This window comes from Gadus morhua, chromosome 19 (genome assembly GCF_902167405.1).
Source record: "Gadus morhua chromosome 19, gadMor3.0, whole genome shotgun sequence".
Classification (NCBI taxonomy): Eukaryota; Metazoa; Chordata; class Actinopteri; order Gadiformes; family Gadidae; genus Gadus; species Gadus morhua.
The window spans coordinates 6,453,469-6,467,151 of record NC_044066.1 but is presented as its reverse complement, the minus strand read 5'-3'; the positions used below and the strand labels follow the sequence as shown (position 1 = coordinate 6,467,151).

Below are 13,683 nucleotides of genomic sequence, written 5' to 3'. Positions count from 1 at the left end.
TCTTTACATTGCATATTTTTAGCATCGTTATTGAGACCATTGTTTCACAAAATATCAATGAATATTCAGTACAGTCCCGATAGGGACGCTGCAATACACTCACTGTAGTTTGAACAGTTTGCCTCTATATATGTAGGCCTATATATATGTAAATTACGGCAACCATGCACTCATGATGATCATCCATAGAAGGAGGGATCCCCAAATCTGCGTTCCTCCTGATGATATCTTCCCTGCTAATTAAGGGAATTTTTTCTTGCCCTCTTGGGTGCTAGGAGTCAGGGGGACGTCATAAATATATGGGATTTTAAGCGCTTTGTGATTTTACCGGTAATTAATGGCTGTACAAATAAAATGGAATTGTATTGAATTGAACCACCAAATACCCAACCGCATCTACACACAGACATCTCCTTCCCAGGATCCCCGGGCAGCAGGAGCCCCTCCGTCCATCCATGCATTGACAGTGAATGGCGATTGTCTTGCGCGCCGCTCTGAGTGCCTTCGGGCGTGCGTGTGCGTGTGCACAACAATAAAGGAGAGTTTGTGCGGATGCAGTGGTGGGGAGACAGTATCGGCAGATGAGAGAGATATAGAGCGAGCTAGTGATACTGAAATAATTATTAACAAACATACAGTTAGAAGACGTGTTTGGGTCCAGACCAAAAGACTAGGTTGGCTGGTGGTAGTTGAACGCACCGGGGCTTTAACACTGGAAAAGTTCCCGTGTCTTGACGCGTGGGAGTGGGAGGACAGATCGTGACCGACGGAGACGAGCCCCACTCTCACAATGGCAGGTAATACAACGTTAAGACGGACTTATTGAACACATGACACACCAGTCAATTAATTATTATCTGGGTTTTTTTGTATGCAAAGTTTATAATGATTGTGTCGGAATGTGTTTGCAATGACTGAGGCTGCTAACGTTAGCGGACCAGTTTAGCCTCACTAGCCAGCAAACTAACTTACTCCTGGCTAGCTTGAGCTATCTATGTGCTATCTGAAGCTAAAGAGTTCCATTGCTTTGCATTGGATGAAGCTAGCCCCGGCTAGCGTGATCTGGAGCTAACGTTATCGCGTTCACTGGCCAGGCGTTGGGTCTGGGAAGCTAACGCTAGCGGTGCTAAGTTAAAGCGTGTGTTTCTCTGCAGGTGTGGTTACTAGAGATGTGTGTGTGCGTGTGCGTTTGAGCCAAATCACATCCACACTGAGAGCTGGATGCAAAGTGCGCTTTAGCTTTTGCAAGTTGATTGACAAAGTTTTGAAGGGACCTGAACATGGAGAATGTGGCTAGACAGCGCTAGCATCAACTTTGACATTGCAGCACTGCTGCTAGACAGCACGCCGGGCCCACTTTGACTGATCACATTATAATATTCAATTTATGAATCGGCCTTAAGTGCACTCGAGTGCGTTATCCGATGTTCAGACTGCAGCCTGAATTAAGGATTAGGAAATATAGACTGGGTGTAGATGCAATATGTATCCGTTTGCAAAGCATACCTTACATATTTGTTTCTGACTGTGAACATGTACTACAAGTTTACAATCTGCATGTTTCTGCATATTATCCAATATCTCCATGTTAAACCGTGTGTCAAATTTAGCCACTCCATGCATTGTTGCAATATTGGATAGTGAGATCATGGCAGTATCAAACTTGTTTAATTGTGTAATATGCCCTACTTTATCAAAACAATGCCGAGTGTATCGTTGTGCAATGTGCATTGTCGGTGTATAACCTGTTAAGGGCCTTAAGGGAAATAGACGTGTGCCTGTTTCAACTTGCAGTCGGTGCATATGCAGAAGACTGCTTATGCAGTCTTCACTACAATGTAAAAATGTTGGCTATGTCATTGTGTGAGATTCTTTGGAACCTAGGCAGTTATTCATCACTGATGGGGGTGTGGCATATTGGAATTTGCACATGGACATAGATCCTGATCTATGTTATCCATTATTATCAATCAATACATGCAAACTCAGTAAGGAATCTTGTTGGGATGGAGTAGTCATTGCATTAAACAGTTATAAACAGATATGTTTTAATGCTGCGACACCATTTTTGTTATATTTTATGTATAGGAGGTGGGAGTGAAGACATGCAGTGGTGTTTTTCTCAGGTCAAGGGAGCCATCGACGATGATGTGGCTGAAGGTAAGACACACACCTGGGGATTTCAGTCTTCAGTCCTGGGCTTCGGTCGGTCCTTAAGGCTGGTCTTGGTGCTGGGACTTGAGTCTGTGTGGAACTGAAGCTCAGGTTGAATTAATGGGAATGGAAATGCATGTTCTCTAAGGGCTGCAGTATATAACTGTGTGGTGGATTTGAGGGATCTGTCTCACTTTGCTCCACGTCAGTGTAATCATTAGGAACAGCACAAACGGTATTGAACACGTAGAATTCACTGAATTATCTTGAACTCTATTAGATCTGCCATTGTAAGGAAGAATTTGTTCCCAATGCCTCGGATAAATATAGGTTAAATACTAAACCTATGAATAGTATTATGCTTGAACCGTTCCACAAACCCAGTGGTCCATAATCACTGAACGTGTGTGTGTGTGTACCAGTGACACGTTTCACTCCTGTCTGCAATCACACCGGGGATGGAGGTGGTCAATCTGGGACCGCTGTGTAGCCTCCCTTAGCTCCTCCGAGGCTTTCAGAAGCAGGGGCATCTCCCTCTGAACCCCCTGCCAACAGACCTTCAGGGCAATAGCCTGCACAAAGCCCACCAACCACAACCTTTAGTCTGTGTGTCTGTGAAGTAGGTTAGTTCTAATTCTCCGTCTGCTCCACATACCCTGACATCCTTATGCCCGCGGTCTGGCTGGGCCGACCACTCTGGTTCCTTGACGGCTGAACCGGATTAACTGGACGCCGGTTGATCGTGGTATTTTTATTAATGCACTTTGTGTTATGGGGATATTATGAAACGTGTCAGATTATTAGTTTGAAACATTCAAAATATGTCTTTTGTGTTGCAGAGATATTTACCTAAAGTAATAATGCAGCCTGAAAACACTGACAACGTTTTAGAAAAACCTGTTGTAGTTGTACAATGCACCCCACGACCAATATTTGAAATTGGTATAATATTGTACATTATTGGGTTAGGGTTGGCAATTTGTCTCCGACTGTCTTCCCTAATCTGCTCCAGCGTGCTATTTTCCTGTTACCCACAATGCCGCTCTTTACCCCGTCTCAGCTTACAGTGGATTCGCCCGTGCCTCCTCTCAACGCGCCTACAAAGGAAAACCCGAAGTAGCGGGATATATGCGATTAATGTAAAAAGCGGTTAAAGTTTATATATATTACGGTGTTGGACCGTTAGTGGGCCGATCCACTTTAAAATGTATTTTGTGCGAGATTGGGCACAACCCAATGCTACCTGATCTGTGGGAAACGCTGCATTCATTCTGTAAATTAGACATCTAGCGTTATTCTACGATACCCCAAACGGGCGATACAATGTCAACTATCACGGTGTGAAAACAGCACTGCTAGCCTGGCAACACTAGTCTCAGTTCCCCCAGCGGTGCATTCTAGAACATACAATGGTGGTTGTTTGCATGTTGAAAGCCAGATGCACCAGCCGTATCTGGGCTCCCCGCTGCCAGAACGGACCACATCGTCAGGGTTAACCGTGACTACCTGGCCGTTTCCTCTTCGACTGGGGCTAAGCCTATCCAGCTGTACGGAGATCATGGCCAAGCCCCAACCGAGAACCGAGTAGTTTTCGGTTGGGAATGAAACTTAATATCTGATGCTTATGTTGGAAGTTAAAGTGGTTTAAAGAACTACTCCTATTAAAGCACATTGTCACGGCTGCAGCAATGTCTCTGTGTGACATAGTTGATTCTACAGGAATTTAGCCGGTAATGTGAAATACGACTTAAAGTGGTAAGACATAACCTGGGGTGCGCAATAGATAACAATTGAATAGTGTTTATGTCGAGAGAGGAGGAGATACCGAAGACCTTTTAGGAGGAACTGTGCATTTCTTGTTTCGTACAATGGGGTTGTACACCACAACCCTCTGGAAAAACCGATGGCATACTAGTTGGATATTTGACCAGTTTCACCCTTTTTCTTTTATATTCAAACATTATATCATGTATAACAATTGTGATGAGCTGTCTTTTGTTTAATAGAACCTTGATAAATGCTGTCTGGATTCTAAACCAGGGGCAGTGTAGCGCTCCTGAGACTTGAAAGGGCCAATTAAGTGTGTGTGTGTGTGTGTGTGTGTGTGTGTGTGTGTGTGTGTGTGTGTGTGTGTGTGTGTGTGTGTGTGTGTGTGTGTGTGTGTGTGTGTGTGTGTGTGTGTGTGTGTGTGTGTGTGTGTGTGTGTGTGTGTGTGTGTGTGTGTGTTTCAGCGGACATCATCTCAACGGTGGAGTTCAACCATTCAGGAGAGCTGTTGGCCACCGGGGACCGGGGGGGGCGCGTGGTCATCTTCCAACAGGAAGTAGAGGTGCGTTGCATACCCATACCGATACCCACCTGAGGTGGAGGTTGGATTCATACTGATTCAAACAGGAAGTAGAGGTAGCCACATGAAGTAAAGGTTAGTTATATACTAATACCAATGGGAAGTAGAGAACAATGGTTCAGAGTAAAAGGTAAAATTGACCACTGCATTGAATTGTTGTGGGTCTCAGCAATTTTTCCTCTTTTGATTCTGAGTGTAGTTCACCACAACATGGTGATCACTATTACATTCTGTCATGAATTAACACTGAAGACGCAGTGGGCTTGAAATCTCATCGACTGACTTCTAGCCTCATTACATGTTATTGTTTCCAATGCATGATTGAATCTATACGAGTAGTGACTGTTGTATTGGGTGTCAATTTATGAATGGGCTATTATGCATTATCAACTTTTACAGAGGAAAACTGACTCAATTGTGTACTTATATTTTCTTATGCACGCACGCACGCGCTCACGGATGTATATTGTCAAAGAATGCAACACAAAAGAGACTAGGGAGACTGTGTCATTAGTAAAGTGGATCTGTTCACCTCGCTGGGAAAGCCATTCATTGGTTTATTTCTGCTCTGATAAATCCAGAAAATCCCATAGTTTCACCGCTAATTTAACCTTTTCATGGTCAAATGATGTGCCAACCTCCTCTCTAGAAATCTTGTCCCGAATCCCTCTATTAATGTATAGCATGGTAAATATGGATGTGTATCTTCAAGTTCTTTGAACGTCAGAGCAAACAGGAATATAGTAATTAAAATAAATTGGACAAAAGACAAAAGATACAGAAAAAATGAATAACAGATCTGCCATAACTAATTCAATATAACTTTTAAATGCATGAAATATTTCCCTGTGTGTCTGAGTGAGTGTGTTTTTGAAACCTATTGGTGTCCCATTCCTCCGCCCACGGCCCCTGCAGAACAAGAGTGTCCCCGAGTACCGCAGCGAGTACAATGTTTACAGCACCTTCCAGAGCCACGAGCCCGAGTTCGACTACCTGAAGAGCCTGGAGATCGAGGAGAAGATCAACAAGATCCGCTGGCTGCCCCAGAAGAACGCCTCGCAGTTCCTGTTGTCGACCAACGGTCGGTGGCTTGTTTCTTTTGTGCTTCACTTTAATCCCCACCTTCAACTGTTTAATGAGCTTTCAACCGTATCGTTGTGTCATCCTTGGACACGCCCATATTTGGGTGTTTTCCTGCTCATCATAATTCTACCACTCAAAAGAAAGATCCCTGCTCATTCCTTTGTTTATTTTATATATCTGTCATCAGACAGATATATAAAATAAATATTAACCGTGCCTTTTACTTCAAACCAAGGGATAAATGTTTCGGTTTCTGCTCTGAAGCGAGCTGGGACTTCAGCCTGTTTGCGGTGGCCATGCTGCCCCCCCCGTCCCCCATCTAAAAATAAAATCGGTCCACTTTATATTGGCAGGGCGCCCGTGTTGTGGCTGAAATTAATCTTATGTTTTGTGTTTCGCTGTATTCATCCCTGCCGCAGCAATTTGTTAAACATTGTCTCTACCCACAATGCCTCTGCTGTACCTGTAGCCTAACCTTTATACGTCCTTCAGCATGAAGCCCATCCGCAAACAGGCTTTTAATTACACTAATAAAGGTCTGAACTCAGGACTTTGTCTTTTTTTTAGTTTTTAGGATATCCATGCCCACGTATGTTGGCTTCAAAGGTCAACTCGATTTATTTTCTTTCTTTCTTTTTTAACTGTTCCAGATAAAACCATCAAGCTATGGAAGATCAGCGAGCGCGACAAGAGGCCAGAGGGCTACAACCTGAAGGAGGAAGATGGCCGCTACATCAACCCCGGTAACGTGACATCACTGAGGGTGAGTCTTCCACATTAGCACTGACGCTGAGCGTCACCACCTGATGGGGTTACAACGCTCATTCATTTACTTGACCTTTTTTATTAGTTTGAAGGTTTAGAAGAACTCCGGTATCGAACGTAGATTCCCTTTGGGAATGAACACAGTACCTATCTTAAGCATCAGTATTGAGGCTTTGAGGAAACAGGCCAATTTGATTTGTAACCTTTTCATAGGACCTAGATTTTGATTAGAGTCTGTGTTTGGTGTATGTTGGCCATTGTTGGTTTGTTTCACTCTTCTCTGACACTTTCTGGAGAATGTGCACTTCAACAGACATTACCCGTCACTCTTTTACCATCGTATTAAGAACGGTTATATTATTCAATGACCTTTCTATGGTACATTTCGATTGGAATTTGTGATTTTGTGTCAAGCGTGTTTGATTCTGCATGCCTGTAATTGCTTTCCTAGGTATCTTAGGAGGAGGATAACCTGCACTACATTCCTTTCAGTCTTTACGCTCGATTGCCGTTTTTTATATTTAGAAATCCTCCATACCTGTAATTTATATTCCTAATTCTTGTTCAACATAGTCTGACTAATAGTGTTTTTCTATGGTCATCACCTTCTTGGACCATCCTTCTGCCAATGTTTTACACGTCCATCAGTGCATTTACATGGGACAGCTAGATCGGATTAAGCCTTACACCGATTTTGCTACTCGAACGCACCGTGTCAATTATCCGAACGTACATGGCCTTTAAGAGATCGGATAATGGCCGGAGCATTCACTTCGGGTCCATGTCATTTCTCCGACGCTTCATTGTTCCTACCACTCAACTCCGGCTGGACTACTCCCACTGCTCAGCCGCCGGAGAAGTCCGCATTGACCGAGAGGTAGGAACAATGAAGAGTTGGAGAAATGACATGGACCCGAAGTGAACTGACAGCTGTATGGCAACAATCCCATTCTCCTCCATGTAGCGTTTCAATCTTGACTTCAGAGAGTCAAAGCCAAAATTCCTTTTCTCCCAATTCCTTCTCCACCATGGCCGAGATAACCCCCACTACGAGTCTTTGTTGTGGATGTACCAGAGAGTCGGAAAACCCGACGCAGCCTTTAAGATTCATAATATCAGAGAATATCCCCGTCAGTCTGGTCGCGGCGCAATGAATGAATAAAGATCGTATACACGTCAGAAGAAAAAAACTTTTGTTTTGGCAGATCTGCCCGAAGTTACTACTTTACAACCTCGTTGATGACCAACGTTTAGGAGAACATTTACTTTTAATTCAGCCTTGGGTGAAATCGAAGCGTAGTGTGTACTAAATGCATCTTGATGATGATACACTTCTTATAGGGGGTAATGGCATGACACCGGCCTCCTCCATCTTCTGTGTCACCTTTTTAAATAAATCGCCATTTCTCGTTTTCCGACGGCGACAACCATAAACATATAAAGAAATAATTTAATATTTATATTTATAAAGAAATAAGAATTGTTTTTATGTCTTTGGCGACAACAACCCAACTACCGTCTCCTTCTACTTCCGGCTCACGTCCCCCGGCCGCAAGATCTCGAGCGTGCACAGAACGCAAAATCCGATACGAGATACGATGCGGGTTTACACGCAGGTAGAACCCGGGCTATGATGGGATTATCTAGCTGTTCTTATCCGATCTCGCTTGTCCGTTCATGTACCAATTTCGGTCCGAAGTAAATCGGGTAAAGGTGTTTACATGTGTTTTAAAACTCCGGTTGAGGTCTTATCCGTTTCTTTATCCGATAATGACTGCATGTAAACGCACTGAATGTCACTCTCACACCTGACTCACTCACACACTGCTACACTGTACAAACGCAATGGTATCCCCCATGGATCCTACCATTAAACCCCACCTCCTCCGGCCAGGTGCCGGTGTTCCGGCCCATGGACCTGATGGTTGAGGCCAGTCCCAGGAGGGTGTTCTCCAACGCCCATACCTACCACATCAACTCCATCTCCGTCAACTCCGACCACGAGACCTACCTGTCTGCCGACGACCTCCGCGTCAACCTCTGGAACCTGGAGATCAACGACCGCAGCTTCAGTATCCTGTGTGCGCGTGTGTGTGTGTGTGTGTGTGTGTGTGCGTGTGTGAGTGCGTGTGTCTGTGCGCGCGTGTGTGTGTGGGTGTGTTCTCTATCATTTAGGGACTTATTTTAACGGCAAATGCCTACTCCTTTTATCTAGCTTTAGAAGAGTGGTGGAACTATTCACTGTTGAAGTATAATCTTATCTCAGGTGACCTACCCACTCAACATGGCTATTGTATTGGTTTATATTCATATCCAAATCTTATCTCATTATTTGGAAGATATTCTAAAATCGTGAGTGTATTGTGTTAGCATGTTTACTATATGTAGGGAACGCAGAGTATGATCCACATGTCATGTTAATTTTATTTAAATAGCCCTTAATCACATTTAGTCTCAAAGGGCTTTACAGGCAATATATTTACAACATACCCTAACTCCCTAAATCCCTCCTTCAATGGTTTGTTTGGGGTGCAATGGGTGCCATAATTGACATACATAGTATAGTAGGACAAAGCAAACACTTGAAGTACAATGTACAACAAGGTGCAGTATAGTTTTTGTCACGTGAAGCCAACCTCTTCAATCTGAGTGTCTGTGTTTGTATTCATCACATGCGACGGTAGCACACACAAAACAGCCCACCCACGTCCTCATCCACGTCTTCCCCTTGACCTCGGACCCCCCCCCCTCCAGACATCGTGGACATCAAGCCGGCCAACATGGAGGACCTGACGGAGATCATCACGGCGGCTGAGTTCCACCCCCACCACTGCCACACGCTGGTGTACAGCAGCAGCAAGGGCAGCATCCGCCTGTGTGACATGAGGGCGTCGGCGCTCTGCGACCAGCACACCAAGCGTACGTCGGCCCTGGGGGCGCGCCACCTCCCGTCGCTGCGACCCGGGCCTCGGCCCATGGGGCGTTTTCACTCGATACAGTTTGTTTAGATCACGAGACGCGTTTGTGTACCTTGTTTTTACTCTGCCTGATAGGAAAACGTCTGCTCGATGTGAATATTGAAATGATGCAACATTGGTATCGGTAGCTTACATGTTGATTATCTTTAAACAGATTTTCTGACTATGGGCGGAAGGCTAGTGGGACACAGCATGCCGAGTGTTTGTCGTTCCGTACTGCGCAGCGTTTGCAGCTAGCAAATGGGTTTACTGGGACAGAACAAAAACGTAGGAGGATGTCATTTGATCAGCTACTGATTGATTGTAGACCTGTTAATGGTTCACGGACATGTTCACCGGCTGTGTTTCTGCGACGGCATCGCAAAAGTATCAAAATACTTAACACTCTGATAAGTTCACGTTATGTCAGAAGTAAAGAAACCAACCAGAGTCCTTTTGATTGTGTTAAAAGGTTCTGATTGTGGTGTTGTTCACTGACTCAACGTGCGACCGCCTCCCCCCTCCCCCCCCAGTGTTTGAGGAGCCAGAGGACCCTAGCAACCGCTCCTTCTTCTCCGAGATCATCTCCTCCATCTCGGACGTCAAGTTCAGCCACAGCGGGCGCTACCTGATGACCCGCGACTACCTGACGGTGAAGATCTGGGATCTGAACATGGAGACCCGGCCCATCGAGACCTACCAGGTAGGGGGCCACAGAACCGAGTGCACGTTTTAATTTTTATGTGGGTTAATTTAGACATTTTAATGTAATGGTGGTTTACTAGTCCAAAAATATTTGAATATCGATTGTAAATTTGGCAGCCCAACACTGAAGTGAATCCGATTGCGCTCTGCATATTTGAATATTTCAAAGAGGGGTCGCGTCATTTAAATATATTCATATTATGTTAACATTTAAATGTATCTTCCTCATGGATCATTTCAGTATTGTGGTCATTGAGAAGATGATTGAAACACAATGCATGTAATCCCTCATTTCCTGTCTGTATATCCTGAAGAATATCTTATTGTCGTTTGATGACTGACCACTAGAGGATGTCCTAGCCACAGTAGCCTGAAAGAAAATGCTTTTTCAGAGACTAACTTCTGACCAGTGATGTATGAAACATGTTTCATTCAGGAATTACCCAAATTAAGATTTACTTTTTATTTCAATACATTCACGAGAAACACTGTTAAAGTTGCACTGTGTAAGACGGAGCCCCTCCTGGGTTTCAGGGTGGAGCCTTTCAGAATGAACTCCAGAACCGTGTTCTGTCCACTCTGACTCACTGAGCGACTGTTTGACGAGACCTAGTGCCGTTGGGCCGGCAGGGTGCATAATACGTTTTAGGATTAGCTTTTTAATGATGACATTATTGCACTCCCCATCGATCAGCATTAAACTCAAGATATGTCCAGTTTATTTTAAGCAACGAGCTAGTTGAAATGGTAAACTTTAATATGTTTTTTTTTCTCTTTCTCACTCTTCTTAGGTTCATGAGTACCTGAGGAACAAGATGTGCTCCCTCTACGAGAACGACTGCCTCTTCGACAAGTTTGAATGTTGCTGGAACGGAAACGACAGGTTAGCATAAAATACAGTTAGACGTTTTTATTGCTCTCTTTCTATTCTCGTTTGAAAGCGCCTCTATTTCCCCACCGTGGTGAGGACTTGCAGAGTATAAGCCATAACAAGCCCTTGGTAAATGAGTCCACGTTGAAACATCACAGGTGGGAGTGTCCATCCGGACGTAGGTCAACTCTATGGTCCCCTAAATGGACTACCCTGACTGGGAGACTGGAGGTGGATCCATCTGCCCTAAGTGGATAGATTTAGAAATGGCTTGTTATATCTCCTCCGAAGAATATAATAGGGGCCTTTTTAAGTTGCATTGTCCTTCTGTTGCTGGCAGTTCATTCTCTCTCTCACACTCACTTGGTCTCCTCTGTCTCTCTCTCTCCCTCCCTCGCTCAGCGTTGTCATGACGGGCTCGTACAACAACTTCTTCCGCATGTTCGACCGCGCCCAGCGGCGTGACGCCACCCTGGAGGCGTCCCGCGAGCACAACCTGCCGCTGCAGCTGCTGAAGCCGCGCCGGGTCTGCACCGGCGGCGGCGGCGGTGGCGGCTGCAGCAAGCGCAAGAAGGACGAGATCAGCGTGGACAGTTTGGACTTCAACAAGAAGATCCTGCACACGGCCTGGCACCCCAACGACAACATCATCGCCGTGGCGACCATCAACAACCTCTACATCTTCCAGGACAAAGTGAGCGACCCGGACAGCGCCGACGACCTCTCCGCGTCCGACATGATGTGTACGATCTGAGGCGCTCGGCCATTTTGTTCCTCTTCCTCCCATTTGTTTTGTTTTTATCCCATCTGTTCTTGAAAGCCCCCTTATCGACCGCAACTCCCATGCGTTTCCCTCACTGTTGAGACCAGTGGTTGCTGGGGTAAAGTCTCTCCCTTGGTTGCCTAGGGCGTGTCTGTGGCAACGAGACACTCGAACCCTCCGACTTTTCAATGACGTGCCATTCGTTTCGTTTCCCGTTTTGTTGCTCAAACTCCCGCTACCTGTTCTAGCCCCGCCCCCTTTCCTCCAGGCATCATGTGTTATTGGGTGTCTGTCTGTCTATCCGGTACCGGATGCACTTTCTTTTTTTCTTGTCCTTATTTCTATGAATATATTGTAAAAACAAGAAAATTCTTAAAAACATACGAAGATTTGGTTATATTTTATCCTGTGCCATTTTTTTTTTTTATTTCCTCACAAAATGAAATTTAGCAAGAAAGTGTGTGGGTTCAACGGTTCCGCACTGCTCTGTTTTCTACACAGATCATCCTCCTTCTATCCTACAACTGATCCTCACACACCCGCAACAGTCATGACAACATTTTGTTTAGGTTTCCATCCCCCCCCAAGGGGCCACTCACACTAGGGCCGTTTGCCTGTTCCGTGCTGCAGGAAGATTCAGCACGATTCCCCCCCTCCCCACTCCCCCCGCTGGCCTGTGGTCACACTGCTCCCAAAGGCCGTGGCCTGGGCACGATTGCTCCTTCATACATACGTCGTAATACGATAAATACGTCATCACCGAGCGTCCTTGCCGCCATAACAACAATGGAGAACAACAACGTGAATGCTGTCGTCGGCCCAAATTCCAAGTAAACACTCGACTTCACTATCGCACCAACGTAAACCCACTCGTGAACCGCTTGCCGCCATTGTTTAAAATGATTGTTGTGGGGAAGAAGGGCATGGACCTATAAAGAAAGAAGGGTCGCGCAAGGACTACGTCATCCAGCTCACGTTGCGTATCATCTCATTAGCATCTGTACTTTGGCCACGACACATCTCTCCCAAGTGTGCCGTGGCCAAGGGGCTGCTCCGTGCTGGAATACGGATGGCGTGGTCACACTAGCCAAACGTTCTAGACTTTAGTATGCAAATGAGCTCGGGCACAGGGCCGCAGCCCTAGTGTGAGTGGCTCCTAATTAACGCATCCTCCATCTTGGAAGACTTTTGTTTAGTTTCGCAAGTCTGAGACACGGTGGGAGGGGTACAGCGCCCTCGCGGACCCCGGTGACCTGACCAGGTACCGGGTGGTTCCAGTGGACACCATTCAACGAGAGGATCTGTGTTGATACCTCAGACACAGGCGTGCGCTGTCTGTGTCTCTGGACATGTTTTGTATTCTTTTCCCCTTATTCAGTTTTGTCTATAAAAAGGAGAAAGTAAGTCAGGTTTATATTCGACCACTTGTACAGAGTGTTGTATTTATGGAAAGGAACAAATACCGCACTGGATTTAATGTGTCCGATGAAGCTTGACCTTCCTGTACTTTACGCAAGTATCGTCGTTTCTCAGAATACCAAAACGCTGAATCAGTTCTTAATACCGTAAATATATGAACATACAGTAGTTATCTTTGATCTGTGCCATATGGTTTCCTTGACACTGGATGCCATCGCTGCACTGGCAACTAAAGGACTTGGTTTTGCTGTGTCCTTTGCTGAGTGCATAATAAGGTCTTGGCTCGAGGCATTACGTTGATTTTAAGATGTTTGTAACTACTGTAGACGATAATGTTATCATGTTGTGGTACAATATAGGACGCACTAAAAACAGTTGATGTCTCCTAGTACCTCATTTAAATGTTAGCAAATTCTCACAATATTGTCTCCTGTTTATAAGTTGGACAAAACAACTGCGTTTTCGTTTTAATCTATAACAGAAGTTAATAAATTAACTACTTTTTCCATTTTCTGAATGACTGATTTTTGATGCATTTGTAGCGATGCGAACCTATTCATATGTATTTTAATTAACATAATTCATATTGATTATGTTAATTGTGTGGGGCTGCTTCAAT

At 45.0% G+C, this 13,683-nt stretch overlaps 1 protein-coding gene across 1 annotated transcript; it reads left to right on the top strand.

Annotated features, from left to right (window-relative positions):
• Positions 1 to 501: 501 nt before the first annotated feature.
• LOC115531978 (serine/threonine-protein phosphatase 2A 55 kDa regulatory subunit B alpha isoform) lies at positions 502 to 12,042 on the top strand. Its single transcript, XM_030341374.1, has 10 exons — positions 502 to 797; positions 2,089 to 2,160; positions 4,386 to 4,483; positions 5,417 to 5,582; positions 6,235 to 6,347; positions 8,244 to 8,421; positions 9,104 to 9,268; positions 9,840 to 10,009; positions 10,803 to 10,894; positions 11,285 to 12,042. The coding sequence occupies exons 1-10, from the start codon at positions 791 to 793 to the stop codon at positions 11,634 to 11,636; spliced, it is 1,413 nt and encodes a 470-aa protein (XP_030197234.1). The 5' UTR covers positions 502 to 790; the 3' UTR covers positions 11,637 to 12,042.
• The last annotated feature ends 1,641 nt before the right edge of the window (positions 12,043 to 13,683 follow it).

Coding starts and splice junctions, on each gene's coding strand:
- LOC115531978 (XM_030341374.1), top strand. Junction 6,348..8,243: donor GTAACGTGACATCACTGAGG/GTGAGTCTTCCA, acceptor TCCTCCGGCCAG/GTGCCGGTGTTCCGGCCCAT. Junction 9,269..9,839: donor CTGCGACCAGCACACCAAGC/GTACGTCGGCCC, acceptor CTCCCCCCCCAG/TGTTTGAGGAGCCAGAGGAC.